General features: G+C 46.9%; 1 protein-coding gene across 4 annotated transcripts in view; it reads right to left on the minus strand.

Annotated features, from left to right (window-relative positions):
• Positions 1-25,079, minus strand: part of M6 (neuronal membrane glycoprotein M6) — a 311,681-nt gene that overhangs the window by 18,088 nt on the left and 268,514 nt on the right. For 3 of the 4 annotated variants that reach the window (XM_069301405.1, XM_069301404.1, XM_069301406.1), the window contains 2 exons: positions 7,855-7,962; positions 147-306 (listed from right to left, as the gene is read on the minus strand). In XM_069301405.1, the coding sequence (XP_069157506.1) occupies positions 147-306; positions 7,855-7,962 (268 nt within the window). The remainder of the gene's footprint in view (positions 1-146; positions 307-7,854; positions 7,963-25,079) is intronic. The other variant, XM_045761573.2, reaches the window with a different exon arrangement.

Here is a 25,079-nt window from a genome sequence, read left to right on the forward strand (position 1 = left end):
CTGGTGCCAGGTAAGTCCACTACGGGCTCACCATAGCCCGTGCTACTTGGAACTTGTTCCGCGTAGCTGAATCTATAACAACAACAACAGCTGATATGGCAAGACAACACCAGGGAAGAAGCCACCCCTCGTGCGGCAGTACTCACCACTTAATGTGCAGCTTGAAGACGTCCTCGAAGAGCCTGAGGGTGAGGGTGGTGCCCCTGTACATGGTGCCGCAGAACACCCCGACGCCCACACAGCACATCAAGGTGGCGATGAGCGTGGCGTATGGCACCCGGGTCATGCAGTCCCGGCACTTGCGACCTGTGGCACCCACAACAACCTTTAGATGGTCTCTCACACACACACACACACACAAACCATAGTCTTAAAAATACCAAAATAAATTGGTTCACAATTAAAATCTACAATTATAGCCTAAAATTTAATAATAACAAATCTGATTTTATTAAATAATAACAAATCTGATGACTGAAAATCTAACGATGTTTGGATAGAGTTAAATGTTCTTGTAATAATACAAAGAAAAATGTTAAGAATACGATGAAAAGTGAGGGCGACAATACACAGTTAATTAAGAGTGGAGTCTCACCTACGAGACGTGGAGAGACCCGCACTGATTGACTGTAGCCTATACACCTCAGCCCACCCTCCTAAAATGACAGCACTTACAGTAACCATGTGCTAGAACGCACTAATATGTACTAATAAACCCGCAAAATATCAAATTTGTCATTAAGTCCGAAAATAAAAAGGTAAAAACCAAATTTAAAAATTCCTAGGCCTAGTATAGCATATACGGTATGTATTACATTAGGCCTATGGGTTGCTTGGGCAGGTTAGGTTAGGTTCGTTAGTTTCATTTCCTATTTCCGATTTAGCCATTTGCTCTAAATCAATAATAGAAACGGGGAACTTTAGGTGTCCACCTGACATATTGGTGTGTTTGACTAATCAACCTTTCAAGTGCCATCATTTTAGGAGGAATGGTTGATACATTTATGTTGTAGATAAAGAAGGATGCATTAGGGTAAGGTGGGGGACATCACCATACTAAATGAGACAGACAGGTGGATCATCACAGGCAAGACAGATGGTTGAAGCTGGAGAAATGCGCTAAAGGATGGAAGGGCCATGAATAATTCATTCAATCTTTGCTCAAGAAAGAACAGGGGAAAGAAAGAATGGAAGATAAAGAGAGAAGGTTGGGGAGACCTATCAATGTAATAAATCACCATATGAAGGAGGTTACACGTGTATACAGATGCAAATCTTGGATAACAACTGTACAAGTATCAGCGAGAAGTGAGATTACTGGCTGAATTCGAGTTGAGGAATATACCATGAGTGATTTAATGAAGTCATTATGTGTACATGTAATAAATGTAATAAAAATAATTAAACCTAGTGTTGCAATTGTGAACATCATCAGTGTTCTGTATTCATTAGTAAGTTTGGTAGATGGTCCACTATGCTAGACGGGCGGGCAACCCTTGGCACGCGTGACAAACTTGGCATGCCATGCGACACCCTGGGCTCACCTTAAAAAAATTGAAATAAATATCCAACTACTTTGCCAAGTTGTACATTTTAACTAAATAAAATAACATTTTATTAAGTTGGGCGATAACAAATAAAAACGCGTTAAAGAAACAAAGAACGACAATTGTTTTAGTAATAATAACAAGAAAATGAAACAATCATGGGATTTTCCAGCCATCTGCCTCGGTGATACGTTTTGTCCTGTTCAGTTGTAGCATCATTCCCCAGGCGGCCAGACGTCGCCTCACTCCTCTACCATCACGTCCTAATGTCCATTTTAAAGAATGAAGAACAATTGTTCTTTATATTACTTCTAAGCTGCATCACTTATGAACCCATCCCTGCCCTTGTGTGGCAGTGCACATTAGAAAGTTGTTTTCACATATCCATACATTAAAACATTGATTGTAACCATGATATATATATGTACTTCCGCCTACAGTTTAGACCTACTGTCTTATGTATGACCTTTTGTCCTGCGTGACAGTGAATACCAGCATTATCCTCACTTTAATAAGACTTAATCGAAATCCTCAGATTAGGCAAAATTTTAATGAATTTTGTCAATAAAGATGTTAATAATAATAATCTACCATCACTGTACGTAGGCTTATAATTGTACTCATTACCCACGAACCCATTTTCATAAACCTTGATAGGTGTATGCAGAATGTGGTGATGATGCGATTTTCAAAGTTCTGTAATTTTTATGTATTATTCAAAAAGGGATGAAAAAAATAATAAAAGAATCCTTTTATTTTATTTGATTGTGCTTTAGCCAAATAAAACGATGGGGGGGGGGGCTGTAATGTATTGGGAAAATTTGGAAACTTATGGCTGATTGATCTGATATATAAAAACAAATTATTGTTTTCTCTTTTGCAGATTGTTAAAAATTGCTACTTTAAATTGTGTGGGTGAATTTGGCGACGAGAATTTCCCTTAAAGCCTAATAACAAACAATTATCCACGCTATCAACAGGATAGAAAAAACTTTAAGCTAAATTTTCTTTAACATTCATTGAATTTTACATGACTAACAAGTATCACGTTTAGCATTTTCTTTGATTTTACCGCCCCAGTGTGACATTTAATTATTTGAAAGGTTCTCCCAGTACTTAAAAGGCACGAAATAATATGCTCTTCAAAATTTCGATTGGCACGCGAGAAAATTTGGCATCAAAGATTTGGCGATTTTGGCGCGCAGACTTAAATAGGTAACCCACCCCTGTGCTATGAGATACAACAAATATATATATTTTAATTTTCACAGACAATCAAGTTGAAAGCGGTGGTGAAATCTAGGACAAAGCCTCCAACAGTCGTGTCTTCACCACCACTTGTCTCGTTAGCTCTCCGACACACGCACGCACGCACGCACGCACGCACGCACACGCGCACGCACACACGCACACGCGCACACACTCGCACACTCAACACGCCTCAAAAGATTGCGTGTGTAGCCAAGCATTACACTACGTAATAATTAAATACTATAACAATGTGTTTTACACACACGCCAACACTAACAGTTTCAAATATATGATATATAAAACTACGTCCCCTTTACTTTTAATATATATTTTGTGTTACATTTTATTTTCAAGTTGTTGTTGTTAAAGATTTGCTACCTGAAACAAAAAGTTCCAGGTAACACGGGCTATGGTGAGCCCGTAGACTGGAAAAAGTGTAATAGAGTAATCTAGGATTCTGAAAACCGTGAGGATGTGTTGGTGGTGTGTCCGTGAGTCACCCAGAGAGAAAACTGCAGCCTTCAAACTCTGGTGCTCCCTGGGGCCAAATTCACGAAGCAGTTACGCAAGTACTTACGAACGTGTACATCTTTCCTCAATCTTTGACGACTTTGGTTACATTTATTAAACAGTTTACAAGAATGAAAACTTCCCAATCAACTGTTGTTGTTATAAACAGCCTCCAGGTGCTTCGGAGCTCATTAATTGTTTATTAATTGTAAACAAAGCCGCTAAATATTGAGAAAAGATGTACAGGTTCGTAAGTGCTCGCGTAACTGCTTCGTGAATCTGGCCCCTTGGTGTCTAAGAGAATGGTCGGTCTCTCACTCTTGCAAACAGTGCGAGGATCAGTGCTACCTTTACCTGATCCTCAACAGAGGTTCTTCATTCTAACCGAGAGCTTTGCAAAATGTGTGAGGCAGATCTGGATAAAATATATATTAATAATTGCAGCAGGCAGACAGGCAGACTAATCACTTGCGTGTGTAGTAATAGGCTTCCACCAGGTTCTTATACCCACGCATCCATCGATTACCGATAATTACATTCAGTCCAGAGTCTGACTATATATTGATAAAAACTGCACAATAAACAGACATTCGTAAAGATTTTCTTGAATGACTTTTTGCACATCTTAACAGCCCTGGGTTCCTCAAACAGTCTGCGACTGCCCAGGTCAATATGATAGACATGCTAATTTCGAACAATACCATCAAACAAAGATCTGCTTGTTATTCCTCCTTCATTCTGGTCGTCCGGTACGAGCAAGTCACTTAGGAAGAACGGGTGTAGACTGAACCTGACGCAGGATCAATATCCTAAACAATCCTGGTTAAGAAAAGCGTCTGGGGATCACTAGAAGGCTGGTTCGTCGCCGCATTGGTCCAAATGATTTTGTCATTCATATATCACATCATTGTAATTACTTCGTGTCCACTAATAATTCATACCAGACTCATTTAACCCATACATAACCATTAATAATTACCAGAAAATAACGAGTATTTGTTTAGGCATCGGGAGCAGAAACACTGATTAGCCTAACAATTTCACAAACTCGTTCACATACATCTGATGCTTTGTGTATTGGTGGTATGACCGCAATCGTTAGTCACATTTTGGTTATACTCAGTAAAACAGTTGTTTATTTACAATTATCACACAATTCATCCATTAAGCATCTCATAATATTGGTACTGGACGATTCAGTCAAGATTGGTACAGTATTTAGAAAATTTATAAGATAAACAAGTTAAAATTGATTGTCGTGAATATGCAATTTAAGCTTAAAAACTACCCTACAAAATTGTTTTCATGATCCTAGATCATTTTTTCCATAAAGGTTCCTGTAAATGTGTTGTGTTCGGTGCTCTGGAAAGGTAATTATCAGGAGAACGTACTAAGTATATAGCACTTGGAAGTGATATGGGGATAAGGATTTAGGATTGTACAAGGGAAAGGAATGCTGCCCAACTACTAGAACGGTCGGGGATTGAACACCGATGCGAGAACGTCCCTCTACCGTCCAGTTCAAGTGGTTGGGAGAATGTTTGGGACTGTTAACTGCTTGCCAATATTACGGAAGACTCCTCTGCTTGACATCAACCATGGATTGTGACTATTTTACTAGTTAGCGTCTGGTCGTGACCACACAACCAATTAGTTTAATTGTATGCACCACTGATACGAGTTCAATGACACGAACTCGCGTTGGTCATGCGGAAATACCCGCAATCTAAATTGATAAATTTACATTTGCCCTGAACGATTACCACTAGTAAGTTATGAGCTGGCCACGTCGGGAGAAATGAAACAACGTATATCTTAGAGATAATGCTCCCTGCCGACCAATATAGTAAGTAGCTTGTTTTATCCTACAGGAGGGTCAGACTGGAGCAGCTGACGTCTGACTTGTGTTACCAGGCTTACATCTCATCATTTACACCGCTCATACGCCTCTCCCTAATAGTCTTCCCAGCAACACACATCACTAATCGGTTTATAATTACGTTCCCATTTACTGCTCGGTGAAGGGGATGGGGGGGGGGGGCTAACAGAACATAACCGAAGCCCAGTCATTCCTTCCTGCCTATGGTCTGTCGAACTTGGGGTCAATATCACTAGGCAGCCTCACACGGGTTGCGTGACCGCGCCACACACAGTGTGCTGCTCGCTGCCCAATCTTTACATCCGGATTTCCTTCCTTTAACTATTTACATATAAAATCCAACCTCCTAACCTAACCAGAAACATACTAACCCATGCCACTCACCAAACCTATCGAGTCCGATGCATAAAAAAGTAGATATTTGTAAGCAGTTACTTTTCATAGTGGGATGCATCTATAACGCTGGTTACCATAACGTGTAAAACGCGACCTATTGGTCGAGAGAACTGGTAAGTCATAGCAAACACAACGCACTAGTTTTCTTCCAATCCAGTGATACCAAAAACGAGACAAGCTGATATTCATTAGGCTGCAACAGACGCATCGAGAGCACATTCATCATGCTCCCCAGCACCGAGTTTTGTAACTATGAGGCAGTGCTTAACTTACCAATATATTACATATAACTGAACTCTCACAAAACAATGATGGAGAGTTCAACCCGTCCTCAGACCGAGTCCATTCCCATCCAGCGGTCGACCCCAAAGACGTATTCATAAATTTTAACAAGCTGTTCATTCAAAACAGGAATTTTCTCAAATATAAATTATTATTATTTTATATTACCATATTTAAGCACTGGTTAGGTTAGGTGTTTAGGTTCTGTTGGCGATTATTTGTATTTGTAGTACGCGGGTGAAGCATTTACAGCGTTGTGGTTCGAACAAAAGTCGTCAGCAAAGCACTTGTTCCGGAAGTATTCGGACGTCATCCAGCCCGTCCTCCAAACAAAGATCCAAAAGTGATTCCATGCACCCGCCAAACCCCCTGTTTATGATAATGGAAAGCGATTTACACACGACTCACAACTGCTGAAGTTCGAACATATCCGGAACAAGTGCTTCACTGACGAATTTTGTTCGAATCACAACGCTATAAATGCTTCACCCACGTACTACAAATACAAATAATCGCCAACAGAACCTAAACACCTAACCTAACCTATCCTATGCCTATATATGCACAATATGCTAATATACTATAATATTAATTTATACTTGAGAAAATTCCCGTTTCGAATGAACAGCAAGTTAAAATTTATGAATGCGTCTGTGGTGTTGACCGCTGGATGTAATGGACTTGAGTCGAGGACGGGTTGCGTCATCAGTCTAGTCGTGTGTAAACCGATTTTTCATGCATAAACAGGGGGTTTGGCGGGTGGATGGAATCACTTTTGCCCTTTGTTTATGACTTTAGGACGGGCTGGGAGAGTTACATAAAGTTAGGCTGAACGAGGACGTAGATATTCAACCCGTCCACTCCAGTTGCCACGGCGGACAGAACATTGAGTAATCAAGCGACCCACTCATACAAAACACGAATGTCTGTGAACTACTACATATCTTGAGATGATTTCGGGGCTTTAGTGTCCCCGCGGCCCAGTCCTTGACCAGGCCTCCACCCCAGGAAGCAGCCAGTGACAACTGACTAACTCCCAGGTACCTATTTACTGTTGGGTAACAGGGCCATCAGGTTGAAAGAAACTCTGCCCATTGTTTCTGGACGGCGCCCGGGATCGAACCCGGGACCACAGGATGACGCGTCCAGTGTTGTCCGCTCAGCCTCCGGCTCCCTTAAGAACTGCCGTAAGTTATAGTACATCTTTTTGTCCGTTGGACATTTTTACGTCAAAATAAGATTATTCGAGAACAGGATCGAGATATTTTATAAATTAAATATTTATCATGTAACCAGTTATGTGTGATGATCACTACTCAACACGATTTCGGGGCTCAACGTCCCAGCGGCCCGATCCTCTACCAGGCCAACTGGTTAATGGATTACTTAAACTGCAACTTACATTCAACTACGTTCTTTCGTCCGATACAAAAAATCTCTACATCACCAAGACTTTTGGGGAAAAACAAGCCCACAACACTTAAGAGATAATACTTGGCTCCGTATTATCAGACGTTGAGCCATTGTTGAAGAACTTGACCAGCAGCGTTGGGGGAGGGGAGACAACGCTAGAAGAGGAGAGGGGCAGGAGGGAACGGAAGTGCTGATAAGCGTGGGATGGAGGATGCTGTGAGAAGTGGGACGGAGAGAGAGGGGAGGGTGAAGGGGGCATCATTAAAGTGGAGGACAGATTGATAAAGATTAAGCCACCCAAAAGGTGACACGGGCATGAATAGCCCGTAAAGTGGAGGATATTGTCGCTCGACTTTAAATAGTGCGAAGTAAAACAGGAGTAGTCAAGCTTTGAAAATATAGAGTGGGGGCATGAGAAGGGAGGGAGGAGATTAATTACTGGAAGTTGCAAAATATGTACGTAATATAGACAATTGTGACAGATACAGGACTTGGACTGGAATGAAGAACTGAGCTGCTAGAGATGGAAGGGGGGGTAGATACGGAAGGGGAGGGTGGGGGCCTCGGGTGACGTACCCCCACAACAGAAGCAGCAGCAGCAGCAGTAGTAGCAGCAGAAGCCGCAGTCACACACCACCCCCAGCCGCATCCACCAGTAGTGGCACCAGGTCATTGTACTGTACCCTGTGGTACAATAATTACAATTTACTCCCCCGCCACTCCCGACATAATCGCCTGTTTTCTCAATGGCATGCCATGTTCCAAACTCAGGAAGATTTGGTCAAATATATTTACATACAAACCTCTCGTCTGGAATGGCTCTCAGTAAAAACAAATTTACATTTTATTTACATACAAACCTTTCATCTGTAACGGCATGAAAATACGTTCAAATTGTAAACACTTTCCTTTAGCACGAACAGAATTTTAATATAAATCTCACTATTCCCTCCTAGCCTATTCTAATGTACACATCTATTCATGCAATGTTTTCAAAAAATACTTAAGGCGCTAACTTCAGAATACCTCGGGCATAATTACACTCAGTCGTGTTTTAACAGTCTAACATGACTGTACCAGCTGAACACAGGAAACTAATCTTGACAATACGATTCAAGTCGGATTTATACATTTTTACACTTCCTCTCTCTTATTTACTGCAGTGACGCTAGGCTTCGATTACGGCTCTTCATTACTCTTATCACATTATTATTATTATTAACTATACCGGAACGGCACCTAATAGTCGAATAATCTGTTTTTCTCATTCTTCGGAAAGGTATCTATTTATTATCTTAAGAACGCTCCACCATATTAAATTGAAACTTAAAATACAAAAGTTCCAGAAAAAATAAGTATGGTGGCCATTTTAAAGTGAGCACTTCAAATAAGTGTTAAAATTATTTCAGCACGATATATCGGAATGTCTCACGGAGCATTGTTAATCATCCCTTTCGTCAACCGGCTCGCCTAAAATGATAGTACTTATGGTAACTATAAGTCGAAGGTACAAAAATGTACAATCATTTTAGTCCAAGGTACAAAAATGGACTGTTACAGCCATCAATGTTCACATTTTATACTATTAATTTTGAAAGGGGGTTTGAAAAACGGTCAAAACCCGAATTTAAACATTCCTAGGTCTATTATAGCATACATATATACTATATTAGGCCTTAGGTAGCTTATATTAAATATTAGATAGCGTAATATTAGACCTAGGATTGTTTGGTTAGGTTAGGTTATTTTTAGTTATTTCCACTTTCGGTAGGCTATTTGGTCAACTTTAATAATACGTAACTAACTTTTTTGGTCCAACAGTTCGTTTTTGTACGTTTGACTAAATAGATGATATGAGTACTATCATTACTGGAGGATGTCTTGAATTAGTATAATCATAAGTAGTTTTGTTTCGTTATTAGGCTATGATAACTTATATAAACCTTTCCTTTTGCCTAGAGTAGATAATACTTCACTGCATCGAATTGCTTTTGTTCCAACCACTTGGTGGGCTGGACGGTAGAGCGACGGTCTGGCTTCATGCAGGTCGGCGTTCAATCCCCAACCATCCAAGTGGTTGGGCAACCCCCCCTTCCCGTCGCAACACAAATCAATTCAATTTAATTTAATTCCTGACCAATTCAATTTAATTTCTTTATTATGCACCCCATACCAATCCCGTGGGCGGTGGTGCAAAGGATTCCCCATCAATAATATGGCCAACACTACGACCTGTCCTCTCGAAAAATACATCGTATTTTGCGTAAAAATCCCTAAGGGGAAAAAAAATTAATGATGTACTATAACTCAAAGCGGCTCACTAATTGTTTTCACAGAGCACCGTTCCTGTGCCAGGTAAGTCCACAACGGGCTCACCATAGCCCGTGCTACTTGGAACTTGTTCCGAGTAGCTGAATCTATATCACTAAATTGACAGACTATTTTTTTCAATTCATGGGCCTTGGTTCAGACAATTTAGTACGTCATTTTTGTGACTTTGTGAACGCTTGAGAGGACGGCCGCCTACACCAACACTCCTTCAATCCCTCTGTTCACATTTTAAAAAATGTACACAGTGGGATAGGCTGTTGAAATCAAGTCTATTTCCAGACTAGATTACCTTACAACCAAGTTTATCATCACTTTCAAAGTCTTACAAAGTCAGAATCTCAACACCATTCTGGGAAAAGAATATTGTTGAGATAAAGGAACTAGTTATTTCCACCCCCCCCCCCTGTCCAACCACTTGGGGGGACGGTAGAGCGACGGTCTCGCTTCATGCAGGTCGGCGTTCAATCCCCGACCGTCCAAGTGGTTGGGAACCATTCCTTCCCCCGTCCCATCCCAAATCCTTATCCTAACCCCTTCCAAGTGCTATATAGTCATAATGGCTTGGCGCTTTCCCCTGATAATTATTATTATTATTATCCAACCCCCCCCCCCCCTGGAAAGAGAAAGGCAGGAGGGGAGAGGGGCGGAGGAGACGATCGACAGTCAGGAAGCGTCCCATCACGGTGAAAGGTGACTTTGATTCGCTTTTTCTCCTGAATGATTGAAACCAACCCACTTCCCCGCCCATTACTACATAAATCTCCCGGTCTATTTTTACGACAAATCTGTAATTTTAATAGGAAAGGGTTTTTATATCCATTCTTACTGTACATGGATATAGTATTGTTGCTTGTAATACTTTATCCTCACCAGTAAGACTGTATACGCCGACATTTAAACATAACTACATTTTGTACTACAAAACCTTGAGGTTACTTTTGAGGTGGTTCCGAGGATTAATGTCCCCCCGTGGCCGGTCTCCGACCTGGCTTCTTGGTTGCTAGTTTGGTCAAGCAGGCTGTTAGACGCCGCTGTTCACAATCTAACGCATAAATTGCAGCCTGGTTGATCAGGTAGCTGCCCTAATATTGCGCACATGTGCAATATGTTTAGTTAGACCTTGTATTTTGTTGCCTGGTCCCAGTTTGTATTTTTGCGAGAACTATTTTTAAAAATACCAAAAGGTGATTGCTATGTGTAACAGTGCATATTATGTACGTATATATCTGTCACATCATGACCGACCGTTTTCTTGGAGGGTGAATTAATTAATATTATATATCACTTACACGCCTGTAATTGTTTAATCACAATTTCTACATAAACCCAGACCATCAGAGATATCCTGACCAGCAACACTAAAATAATCGGCAGATATAATTAAAGATAAGAAATAGCCGAAGTACTACATACCAGACACTCATCACACTATCAACAGCCAGTTTACACTAGTGGATATTCTACCACCAAGACCAAGACAGAATTGCCATCTCACATCACAACCGACATGGACCAATTGACATCTCGCTTCACTTCATCCTGAATGGTTATCTTGAGGTTATCTTGAGATGATTTCGGGGCCTTTATTGTCCCCGCGGCCCGGTTCTCGACCAGGCCTCCACCCCCAGGAAGCAGCCCGTGACAGCTGACTAACACCCAGGTACCTATTTTACTGCTAGATAACAGGGGCATAGGGTGAAAGAAACTCTGCCCGTTGTTTCTCTCCGGCGCCTGGGACCGAACCCAGGATCACAAGTCCAGTGTGCTCTCCGCTCGGCCGACCGGCTCCCTATAGTCAGAGAACATATGATCAAGACCTAACAGTGGATGGATAACACCAAGCCTAACTGCAGAGAGACATATTAAAAGGAATAACAACAGCAGCATACTGGTAAAAGTCGGGTAATTCCGGAACCAGAATTAGAAAGCCTTCAGAACACTGCCCGTCCCATCCCAAATCCTTATCCTGACCCCTTCCCAGTGCTATAGTCATAATGGATTGGCGCTTTCTCCCCATAATTCCCCTTCCCCTTCAGAACACTGCACACCGCCCACGTGAGGCTCACACAACTTATAAGGCTGGGGTCTGAAGATTGAAATATCTTCAATCAAAAAAATATATAACATACTTAAGAGGGATGGACAGTGCAATGAAAAGATGTTCACACTGAATTATCAACTGAACAAGAAGGTATTCATGGAAACAGAGAACAAATAAGCTGGAGAGGTTAGAATTATTATTTTGTTGTTTACAACAGTTGTAGTAAAGAGGAATGAACTAAATAAATAGTTGTAGAAGCGATCTCCATTCATAATTTCAAAAAAGATAGAGAAGCAGGTCAGGAGTCATTGTATTACACGACAGGTTACTGGCTAGGTTCATGAGTTAAAGCTGGACCCTGCAGGCATAAACAGGTGAGCACGCCCGGCTATTTACAACATCAGTAATAATATAAATGACACAAATGTCTAAAATAGAAAATGTGAGAGCGAGTGAGTATATTTACTGTGTGTCTACAGAATCGAGTTATTAGCTCTTGGACCCCGCCTTTCTAACCAATCTATTTTTCCTCTATTATGTTTTACCACATATCTCTCTCTAAAACACACACATCCCCAGGAAGAAGCCCGTAGCTGCTGTCTAACTTCCAGGTACCTATTTACTGCTAGGTGAACAGAGGCATCAGGGGTGAGCAACTCTGCCCAATTATTTCTTCCTCGGCTGGGAATCGAACCCTGAACTACACACTGGGCGCCACAGAGCAACACAAGCTTGGGGTTGGTGAGCGCGCCACAACTGAACGCGGGCAACAGGAAAAAGCCAACACACAAAGCCTCATCACCAGGAAAAGAAAGCGGAAATGTTGAACACCGTCACCCTCACATGGCATCACTGCCTCACTGTTTAGCCTCCACCACACACACACACACACACACACACACACACACACACACACACACACACACACACACACACACACACACAAACTTCATATACACACCAAAGAGCCAGAACTCAACCCCCGCCAGCACAATTAGGTAAGTACACTTCTTTCCAAACTTCATCAATGACCATACAACGAGCAAGCTTCATTTCCCACCAACTAACAGTTTTTACCCAGTAATTTAACACATGTAACCTCTCGATAACAAATGTGAGAATGAACAATATATCCATCGGAGATACCTGCTGATGGGAAACACCTACTTGACTCAGAGCTCAGTACCACGACCCACCAACCATTGCTGCAGGTGTAGGCTATAGCGAGTCAATGTGTGCCATTACCAACCACTCCTGACAATGGGCGACGAGAACAAGGTAAAGGATGTTAATGGGTGACGGTGACCGCGTGTGGGTGGCACGTCGCCACCAGCCGACCCTACTGCTGGCAACACCTTCCCTGCTCCCTCTTCTCGCTCAGAACAATGTTCGCCTCGCGTCACATGGCGCTATATTATAATTGTTACCACAAGTATTTTCATATATCATCTTACTGTTCCTCCCTGGTACTGTCTTCCCTCTTGTGGCGAGGTCCAGTTCTCTTGGGCTCTCCTGTTGTGGCGAGGTCCAGTTCTCTTGGGCTCTCCTGTTGTGGCGAGGTCCAGTTCTCTTGGGTTCTCCTGAGACTGGATAGTGTGTGTGTGTTCCCCACACGCCTATAGCTCACTCACGCCACGGTCCGTGCTCCTGCAAGAAGTGCCGCAGCAACTGGGTTGTGGTGTCGGCCCCTCACAACCTCCACAAATACCGTCTTCAAGACACACAGCACCCTTATTACCTCTAGACACCAACAAAAACAACCTTCCCTTCAGAGAACTGCGCCGGATCCCGCAGACACCACAGTATGGGTTGTGTGGGGGCGAGGTGCGCACCCAACACTCTCACTCTTATAAAAAGACAACTCAGTCACTACATTCATTCATCTCTGGCTTTGAATTCACCAGATACGAGCCAGGAGTTGTGTAGCGTGAGAGCATGCAGCAGTAAACAGTGTTATCTCACGCCACAGTCCTGACCGCGGCTAAGACATGAATGACACCCCACACCATCTCCTCCCCCCCCCCCCACCCCTCCACCCGTACCAAAAACACCATCGCTCCAGCATGTTGTCTGTCGACCTCCCTGACCTCGTCACCATCTCCCGCCTTGTGTAATGATCATGAACCACCATTACTAAGTTACTACCCTAGAGTGGCTACGGGATACGCAAGCCGGTCACCGTTTATTTGCTGATGTGTAGGCAAGAAAGCGCTTCAAAAGCCATCAATTCGTGAACGTGGCCGACATGTGGGTCAGAAACATGTCCCGGTTCCTTGGACGTGTTCTTCCCGCTGTGTTCCTCACGAGGCGGCGTCTCTGTCCAACCTACACGGAGCCCCTAACACACAGGTACCACTTACCGGTATACCACTGTAGGTGAGGGAACAGGAGCGGGGAACTGGGAACAAGTGAAACCACTTATCGGTTTCAATCTTTCCACAACGGAAAGCTTTATGATATTCTGCAGAGATTCAAGAATTTTGCACCAAGATTGTAATTTGGTTGAATTGTCCGAATGTCTATTGCATATAATGTCTGTATACCGGGAGCCGGTCGGCCGAGGAGACAGCACGCTGGACTTGTGATCCTGTGGTCCTGGGTTCGATCTCAGGCGCCGGCGAGAAACAATGGACAGAGTTTCTTTCACCCTATGCCCCTGTTACCTAGCAGGGGACACTAAAGCCCCGAAATCATCAAGATAATCTCAAGATATCTAGTCATAAAAGTATGTGTGTGTACGTCTGGTAACATACTGCATGTGTAAAGGAAGGAAATGTATGTACCACTCAGAATGTTCAGTAATATGTTGGTTGATTGTGACTGTATATGTGTATGTGCACACGTTGTACTGAACGGGGTGAGAGTAGCTTGGGCTACCTCATCCCTTTGTGTGTATTTAGACCTCAATCAACTTATTTCAATTTCAATACTGTATAAAATAATCCCAACAAATACAATAAACATTACTACTACTGTTACTTATTAATTTCAGGTTCTGGAGAGTTTACTGACCCGCTTTACAGACCGATCCGTCTCGTGACAGCTATTTTGACGGTGGGGTAAGGTGCGGGGAAGAGGGGGGGGGGGAGATGCAAGGAGACGGGGGAACTATGAAAGGGGAGGAAAGAGGTGCAAGGAAGGAGGGAGGGGAAGAGGTGTAGGGAAGGAGGGAGGGGAAGAGGTGCAGGGAGAGAGGGAAGAGGTGCAGGGAGAGAGGGAAGAGGTGCAGGGAGAGAGGGAAGAGGTAAAGGGAGAGAGGGAAGAGGTGCAGGAGGAGAGGGAAGAGGTACAGGGGTAAAGGGAGGCGGCGCCACGAAGCAGCAACAGATAGCGTGCATTAGGCCTAGGAATGCTGGGTTCTTCACAACAAAAGTAGAAAATCATTTTCCGGTTAGTCCAAATTCAACAGTACCGATTTCTACTTTCTAATCGAGTTGTACGTCAGTACATGTACTATGGTCCTTATCATTCCTGTAAGTCCTATCAACACACAAGGATGGGCTGGACAGGATTACCTTGGGGATAGTTTACTGGATCACGAAGCTTCCAACGAGCCTTCCACTGTATGCACACTGGTGACGGGACAAGTAACTGGAGTGTGTTAAAGGAAATATAGCAGCGGCGGCTATAACATTGTTGGTATCATGAATACTTGGCACTGTGGTGACGAACACACGTAGGGTGAGAAGTGTGTGTCTCTCCCTCTCAGTCTCCCTCTCTCAGGGGCGGACCACAGCTGGTGCCATGACCCTGTTGCTCTCCGTCACGTTAACCAGCATCACCCTAACACCCCCCCCCTGGTAACGTGACCCTCCTGGCACCTCCCTCCCTCTACCATCACACACTTTTATTATCTCTCCACCCTTTTCACCCCTCTCATATTCCCTCCCACCTCCATCCATCTTGAGCCACAGTTAACTCCCACAGTTGCAAGGTGGTGAGGCGTGGGAGGGGGAGGTATGAAGCAGCTGTAGTGGGTTATCTTGAGGTTATCTTGAGATGATTTCGGGGCTTTAGTGTCCCCGCGGCCCGGTCCTCGACTAGGCCTCCACCCCCAGGAAGCAGCCCGTGACAGCTGACTAACACCCAGGTACCTAATTTACTGCTAGGTAACAGGGGCATAGGGTGAAAAACTCTGCCCATTGTGTCTCGCCGGCGCCTGGGATCGAACCCAGGACCACAGGATCACAAGTCCCACGTGCTGGCCGACCGGCTCCGCTCGGATTCATGACTTGGGTTCTACGCTAACTTGAGTTATTCCTCACTCGATCCTACACAATATCAAAATAAGAACGTCTGGCATAGTTGGTAGAGTATACCACCGTTGGATGATCCACAAGAGGCATTGTTGGAAGCATTAGTGTGTCATCGAGAGCAACTTTAGTGGAACAGGAAAGTATGGAGACAGTACGTGGGATTCCCCCCCCCCCCCATTGGGGAAAGCAGCTCTGTGACGCCATCGCTAGACAATGAGGAAGGGCACGCCATGTCACTTCAGACTTTACCACGTCACTGGTCAGTGTGGGGTCAAGGAAGACCCATGCAATACGCAGCCATTTAGAAGACACTCGGCACCGATCCTGTATGTCACGCAGGGTACAGTCGCACCTCCACAGATCTCCAGTATCAGCTCTTGATACTGGTAATGGCTCAAAAGGGCCACCACTTACGGGCTATTCATGCCCGTGTCACCTTTTGGGTGGCTTAATCTTCATCAATCAATCAATCGATCCTGTATTGTAAGTTCACTACGGGCTCACCATAGCCCGTGCTACAGGCACCGCTCCTATGCCAGGTAAGCTACGGGCTCACCATAGCCCGCGCTACTAGGAAGGTGTTCCGAGTAGCTGAATCTATAACATAGAAGGCGCTACACTTCTTGCGTTTTGGGCGAAGAAACATCAGTGAACTACGACTGAGACGAGGGTTGTCAACAAGAGGGACTGTGGCGTTAGCCTCGCCTTGGGGAACCACAATGGCCTGTCTCAACCTCTCCTCTCACCCAACAACAGTTTTACCATATAAACCCCCAACGTCGAACTTGTGGTGGTTTAGGGAAATATAAACTACCGCAATATTGACGCTTCATGCGCCTAATGAGTATTGGTTCTGGCAAGTCTACAAGGAGTTGCCTACAATCTTATGCTTCTCGTAAGCCAAAACCATTGCATTTTTGACGTAATGTTAATCTAGAGAACGTGCTAAACAGAGACACGAGACCCTTGATCGGGATTCATCAATCATTTACGCGACCACTTACGAAACCTCTACATCTTTTCCCAATCGTTGTGGCTTTGTTGACATTTACTGCTGCTGCTGCTGTCCGTAGCGCATAAACAGGTTATGTTCCACGAGGTTGTTCATAACAATAACAACCTGAGGGTTGTGAGGTTTTAAAGCTCGTAAACTGTTTAATAAATGTACACAAAGACGCCGAGATTGATGTACAGGTTTCGTAAGTATATGCGTAAATACGTGATTCCCAGCTCCTTGTTCTGCAAGAGTAGGTAGTGAGGGCATGAAGTAAGAGGAGGGGGGGGGGCATGAAGCAAGAGAGGGGACCATGAAGCAAGAGAGGGGACCATGAAGCAAGAGGGCGGGCGGCATGAAGGAAGAGAGGGGACCATGAAGCAAGAGAGGGGACCATGAAGCAAGAGGGCGGGCGGCATGAAGGAAGAGAGGGGACCATGAAGCAAGAGAGGGGACCATGAAGCAAGAGAGGGGACCATGAAGCAAGAGAGGGGACCATGAAGCAAGAGAGGGGACCATGAAGCAAGAGAGGGGACCATGAAGCAAGAGAGGGGACCATGAAGCAAGAGAGGGGCGGCATGAAGCAAGAGAGGGGACCATGAAGCAAGAGAGGGGACCATGAAGCAAGAGAGGGGACCATGAAGCAAGAGAGGGGACCATGAAGCAAGAGAGGGGACCATGAAGCAAGAGAGGGGCGGCATGAAGCAAGAGAGGGGACCATGAAGCAAGAGGGGGGGGGGGCGGCATGAAGCAGGATGAGCGGGCCTGTACCATGACCCACGCTGGGACACCTGTGTCTCCATTATTGTCTCGTCCGGCCAGGTGTCCCCACCCACACACCTGCCCCCCCCCTCCTAGCCGCCCCTATGGCACCTCACCTACCACCTCTCCTCTAGCCCCCCCCCCTTGCCTAACAATACAAAGTTGCCTCAATATACATCAATCAAGTTGCCTCAATATACATCTCTGAAATTTATTATATATAATATATATAATTTAAAAGGACAATAGTTAAATTTCCGTCCATCCTGCTGTTGAGAGAGTGCTTACAGCAACGACCTTTATTTTCCCGGACTTGGAGAAAGGTGTCGTGTCCTCTACTTAAAATAGCAAGACTTGCTGGCGCTCATGACTACCAGGTGAGGGTCCTCGCCTCGTGTGCTACTGGCGCCCCTAGCGCCCCGTGCCCCTAGGGCGGCGCCCCGTGCCCCTAGGGCGGCGCCCCGTGCCCCTAAAGCGGCGCCCCGTGCCCCTAGGGCGGCGCCCCGTGCCCCTAGGGCGGCACGGGGCCTGGGCGTGGAGGGGGGCGGCAGCAGTGACAGGGGAGGTGGGTGCTGAGTCAGCCAATACCATCCCTCCATACCAACCTGACCATCCATCACGCCGCACGAAACAATCCATGCCGACCTTTAACGAGCCTACCACCAGCCCCCTTGCCGCTCCCGCTACCACCCCGGCCAAACATAGCCCCTATGCAGGTGGAGCAGAGGGTCGTAACTTGCCGGCGGGCGCGGGCGAGAGTGGCGGGAAGCGGCCAGTTAGGGTAGCCACAAGGTGGGCAGCCTGGTCCAGCTAGCGGAAATCAGCCAATGTTGAGGTCACCATTGGTGTTAATGGTGGTAGGGGGACTGTCAGGCCGTCAGCGCCTCGCCGTCACCTCTACCATGATATAATTACCAGTTGTGTCTAAAGCCGAGGTTGTTGGGGTGCGCGCGCGTGATCGGGCGGGCGCTCTAGTGTCTATGTTTAAAGTTCTCTCAAGTCAACAGAGAAACGTTGGAAAACACACACGCACAATTTTTGTGCGCGTACGTGCACGCACAGCATACAAAAACACAAACTAAACACAAAAGTTTATTTCAAGCAATTTTGTAACACTGGCACCAGAGAACACTAAGAGGACCCGTACGCCAGTGTTTGAGAACCTCCGCTTTAAATAAAAAACGGTTCGTAGCGATATTCATGAAAAAACTGACGTTACAGGAACCAAATTGTGGTGATAACAGACTCCACCAAAACATCCCAACACGTATATTAGTGATAGTAAAGGTCCCTGGGCCCTTCTTCACCAACTTCGAGGTCATCCCCGGAACTCACAGTTCCTGCGACGGCGCTGGAACCAATCGTATTGGCGTATGCCTTTCCGTTGGAGACTTTCAGCGCCGTGGAGAGGGGGGACCCGCTGCATGGGTAACAGCTTCTCCCCCGAATCGACCTACTCTGGCTTTGCGCTCTGGTGAGGCCACTCCAGACCAGGCCGACGCCAGAGTGCAACTCCATAGTCTCCTGAGACTGATGGATGCCTACTAAAGTCTTGATACGCCACCACGAGTGTGTGGTGACCTAACAGCGCTCATGCTGGTTAGCATTGTAAATGTGTGGCCACGTCTGTGGTAGAGAGAAAAAAAAAAAGCGCTCGTCAGTAACTAGAGGGAGGCCAGGTCTAGCTCCGTGACCCCGCCTCCCCCGGTCTAGACGTCCTCCCCCGGTCTAGACGTCCTCCTCCGGTCTAGACGTCCTCCCCGCACGCCATGCATGGTCTGGAGCACAACCCCCTACACCCCACGCTGAATTACCAATGACACCGGACACTTGACATGACTGGTTTTTTATTTTGGTGGTAGACAATAGGAGGCCAGCACGACGCAGTGGAGCACACGAGGGGGGATATATGTCGCTGGAATTAATATGTTTAAGACACTGGGGGAGATGGGGGAGGGGGGGAGATATTGAAGATAATGGGGCTGTGAGAGAGAGACTTAGGAAGGGGTGGAGGGATGATATCTGTGAAGGTGGAGGCTGCACGCTGTGGATCTCTTTCCCAGGTGGAACCCGCACTCCATCACCCCGGGTGGTGATATCAGAGCCTCCTCGATATCATAGAAGGGGCTCGTTACTGTGAAGTAGTTCCCAGCATCCAAGGCCATCCATTGAGCGGTCCCTTGTACACCGATGCCATCAGACCTACTAATCACAGCCCGGTTGATCAGGTACCCTTCGTTTTTTTCAGAAATTTAGAAAAAAAACAATTTTCGTGGTACAAATAAGTTGATTTTTTGTATCTCTTAACGATTTGTCAAGAAATTCTCTAACTTTCTAGTGTGACCAGATAACAAAAAAGTTCCCACAGTCTTCACTACTGGCGCCTGTGTCAAGGTTGGTGTGGGGTTGACAGGTGGTGTGTGGGGTTGACAGGTGGTGTGTGGGGTTGACAGGTGGTGTGTGGGGTTGACAGGTGGTGTGTGGGGTTGACAGGCGGTGTGTGGGGTTGACAGGCGGTGTGTGGGGTTGACAGGTGGTGTGTGGGGTTGACAGGTGGTGTGTGGGGTTGACAGGCGGTGTGTGGGGTTGACAGGCGGTGTGTGGGGTTGACAGGTGGTGTGTGGGGTTGACAGGTGGTGTGTGGGGTTGACAGGTGGTGTGTGGGGTTGACAGGTGGGTGGACGGTGTCACCCACCAACTGAGTTTTTTTTATTATTATTATTTTCTACCACAGACGTGGCCACACAGTTACAATACTAACCAGCATACATACATTTTCTTCTGTCCTCCATGGACAGGGTGAGAGATGTGTTAAACATATATTTCAAGGGTTTATTGAACACTCAACCACTGAAGGTGATTCGGTACTTTTAAAATGCTAAGCTAACCTACATACGTAAATACATAGATACACAGATTTACGTATGCCTTACATAAAGTGTTCCATGTTTCTTTTACATAGTGTCATTAATGTACATTTACAAAGGTGAAATGTAATTCTGATCAGCTTCCATATATACGTTACACCCATACATAAACATACACACACACACACATACATACATATATGTATATGTATGTATAATAGCCCGTAGTAAACGGGTAACGTAGTAAAGCTTCCATATATACGTTACACCCATACACAAACATACACACACACATACACATACATATATACTCACACATGCATTCACATTCACCAACTGAGTGACGTTTAGGGTGCTGCAGTAACCCCCCCCCCCCCCCGCACCTGCGTTATTCCACCAGCGTTATTCACCACAACAGTTGTTAATAACGCCAGCAACAAGGTGGTGGGCCCGACAGGCACTTAACAACACGGAGTAAAACCTTAACAGGGTTGTTGTTGTTGTTGTTTAAGATCTGCTACTTGGAACAAAAAGTTTCAAGTAGCACGGGCTATGGTGAGCCCGTAGTGGACTGTTTTAACAGGGGAGTAGTGCGGGGCTGGACGTGACCTTTGGCTACAGTGCGTGTCGCTCAATACAAATGCATTAAAGAAGAACTAGTGCAACTAATGAGTCACTTTTGGGGCTCAAGTGTGTGCGTGCGTGCGGGTTCTCCGGTAGATGTGTTGACAAGGGCACTCAACCCTGGCCTCCGCCTCTCTACCTCCCCAGCGGCTCGCTAAATTGATGGGGTTAGGTTTTCCATCTGTGGGTCTTGGGTTGGGTTAGGTTCGGGTAATTGGCTGTCTTGGCTGGGGTCAAGCTGCTAAACCTTTCCGACAATTCTTTTCGTTCATCTACAACGTTCAGTTTCCATTCGGTTCCCTCCCCTAGTCCATCCTCGATCCCGTGGTCCCAATCACTCATTTCAAGCAGTCTATCCTCGTCCCGGTCTCGCTCCATGCAGGTCGGCGTTCAATCCCCGACCGTCCAAGTGGTTGGCCACCATTCCTTCCCCCGCCGTCCCATCCCAAATGCTTATCCTGGCCCCTTCCCAGTGCTATATAGTCGTGATGGCTTAGTGCTTTCCCCTGATAGTTCCATCCCTCCTTCGCACAGTCCTAGCTCCTATCCTGTTCTCCTATCCCTCTCTAATTATTGTATATATCTATCCTCGTCCACCGTCCATGGAGGAGAGAAGAAAATGTGTATATGCTGGTTAGCATTGTAAATGTGTGGCCACGTCTGTGGTAAAAAAAAAAAAAAAAAAAAAAAAAAAAAACCAGTTTAAATTACAGGCAAAGAAAACGGTGCCCAGCGTGTCGTGATACAGTAGGTTGTTATTTCACTGTGCAAATTCGGGACCTGGCACTCCATTACTTCCTATTTATATATTATTTCATACCTCTCTCGTCTTCTTTCTAAGGAGTACATTTGGAGAGCTTTGAGACGATCCCGATAGTTTAGGTGCTTCATCGTATCTATTTATGCCGTATATGGTCTCTATTTCAGCCTTAGCGTCTGAGACAACATGTTGTAAGAGGTTGTCACGGGTTGGGTTGTTATCAAACCTCATAACCCAGCCAGCCACCGAGCTTGGTTCACCACGTGTAACACACACACACACACACACACACACACACACACACACACACACACACACACACACACACACACACACCTCTCAAACTAATCAAACCACTGGTCATACATTCATACATTTTCCTCTGCACAATTTTTTGTGGATGTTATGTTGATATCGTCTTGAGGTTATCTTGAGGTTATTATTGGAGGGGGAACATAGCCAAACACACTTCACATTTCACAACTTTGTGTCATTTTCATTACAAGTGTAAAATTTAAGTGATAGCAGAATGCGTATACACATGGATATATAAACAGGTGGACAGGTTGAACTTGGCTTACATCAAACTTTAAATATCACACACACCAAAACCTCACAGTCGGTGTAAAATTGGGTTAGTTATGATTGATTGAAGATTAAGCCACCCAAAAGGTGGCACGGGCATGAATAGCCCGTAAGTGGTGGCCCTTTGGAGCCATTACCAGTATCAAGAGCTGATATTGGAGATCTGTGGAGGTGCGACTGCACCCTGCGTGACGGGAGATGTCTCCCGTGGGTAAGAGAGAGAGAGAGAGAAGATTAAGCCACCCAAAAGGTGGTATGGGCATGAATAGCCCATAAGTGGTGGCCCCTTTTGAGCCATATCCAGTATCAATAGATGATACTGGAGATCTGTGGAGGTGCGACTGCACCCTGCGTGACGGGAGATGTCTCCCGTGGGTAAGCTATGAAACCTTGTATATAGGCAGGTGAAGACGTCCACCAGACCTAGCGACACACTGGTTACCAGGACCAGGTTGGGTTACCGTTACTTGTAGCAGGTGGCTACAGGTGACGGAGCTCCCAATCCTCAGCACTCCAGGTGTGTACATTCTTATGAGCCAGAATTACTCATGTCACACTTCTCACACACCACATTAGTAAGTGTCCCGGTGTAGACCCGCCGTATCAGGCACCTAGAGCTTTCCAATTACTTCCTGCACTCTGGTATTCTAGCTCCTCATACTGCATCCAACGCATGACTAACCATCCTGCGTGATGGGGGATTATGTAATCACACTATGTAAGCCTTCATAGTCTTGGGTAGCTGCATGAACTCACAAGTACCTCAATATTTTAATAAACAAAATACGGAAGCACTTGGGCCGACGTATAATACAACACCAAAACCTTCAAGACAGTCCACACTCCAGAGGTGGCCTTCCCTCCCACTAACACGGCCTCCCTTGGCCGCACGGGGCGCCGGCCCTGTCTCCCTTGCCAGCACGGGGCGCCGGCCCTGTCTCCCTTGCCAGCACGGGGCGCCGGCCCTGCCTCACTTGGCCGCACGGGGCGCCGGCCCTGCCTCACTTGGCCGCACGGGGCGTCGGCCCTGCCTCACTTGGCCGCACGGGGCGCCGGCCCTGCCTCCCTTGGCCGCACGGGGCGCCGGCCCTGCCTCACTTGCCAGCACGGGGCGCCGGCCCTGCCTCACTTGGCCGCACGGGGCGCCGGCCCTGCCTCCCTTGGCCGCACGGGGCGCCGGCCCTGCCTCACTTGCCAGCACGGGGCGCCGGCCCTGCCTCACTTGGCCGCACGGGGCGCCGGCCCTGCCTCCCTTGCCAGCACGGGGCGCCGGCCCTGCCTCACTTGGCCGCACGGGGCGCCGGCCCTGCCTCCCTTGCCAGCACGGGGCGCCGGCCCTGCCTCCCTTGCCAGCACGGGGCGCCGGCCCTGCCTCACTTGCCAGCACGGGGCGCCGGCCCTGCCTCCCTTGCCAGCACGGGGCGCCGGCCCTGCCTCCCTTGCCAGCACGGGGCGCCGGCCCTGCCTCACTTGCCAGCACGGGGCGCCGGCCCTGCCTCACTTGGCCGCACGGGGCGTCGGCCCTGCCTCCCTTGCCAGCACGGGGCGCCGGCCCTGCCTCCCTTGCCAGCACGGGGCGCCGGCCCTGCCTCACTTGGCCGCACGGGGCGTCGGCCCTGCCTCCCTTGCCAGCACGGGGCGCCGGCCCTGCCTCACTTGGCCGCACGGGGCGCCGGCCCTGCCTCACTTGGCCGCACGGGGCGCCGGCCCTGCCTCACTTGCCAGCACCCCTACCATAGTCCAGTCTTAGTCTCGTCATTAGCATACTCCCCCGAGGGACATTAGCATACTCCCCCGAGGGACATTAGCATACTCCCCCGAGGGACATTAGCATACTCCCCCGAGGGACATTAGCATACTCCCCCGAGGGACATTAGCATACTCCCCCGAGGGACATTAGCATACTCCCCCGAGGGACATTAGCATACTCCCCCGAGGGACATTAGCATACTCCCCCGAGGGACATTAGCATACTCCCCCGAGGGACATTAGCATACTCCCCCGAGGGACATTAGCATACTCCCCCGAGGGACATTAGCATACTCCCCCGAGGGACATTAGCATACTCCCCCGAGGGACATTAGCATACTCCCCCGAGGGAAATGACCATAAATCTCTGATGTTTTCATCCCCCCCCCCCCCTCCATGAGGCCCCTGGTGCTGGTAACTACTGTCATGGGGGAGTGGGGGGGGGGGAAGGGATATATCAGCAGTAAGCGCCAAGTCATTATGACTATATAGGACTTTTGAAGGGACCAGGATAACTATTTGGGATGGGACGGGGGAAAGGAATAGTGCCCAACCACTTGGGCAACCATCCCCGACCGTCCAAGTGGTCGGGGATTGAACGCCGACCTGCATGACGTGAGACCGTCGCACTACCGTCCACCAGAAGTGGTTGAACAAGGGGGAAGGTGGGGAGAGAGGGGGGAAGGTGGGGAGAGAGGGGGGAAGGTGGGGAGAGAGGGGGAAGGTGGGGAGAGAGGGGGGAAGGTGGGGAGAGAGAATGGGGGAGAGAAAGTGGTAAGAGTGGCAAGAAAACCCGCAAAAAGAGTACCATCCTGGAGAACAATGGACCTTA

Source organism: Procambarus clarkii, chromosome 45, assembly GCF_040958095.1.
Source record: "Procambarus clarkii isolate CNS0578487 chromosome 45, FALCON_Pclarkii_2.0, whole genome shotgun sequence".
Classification (NCBI taxonomy): domain Eukaryota; kingdom Metazoa; phylum Arthropoda; class Malacostraca; order Decapoda; family Cambaridae; genus Procambarus; species Procambarus clarkii.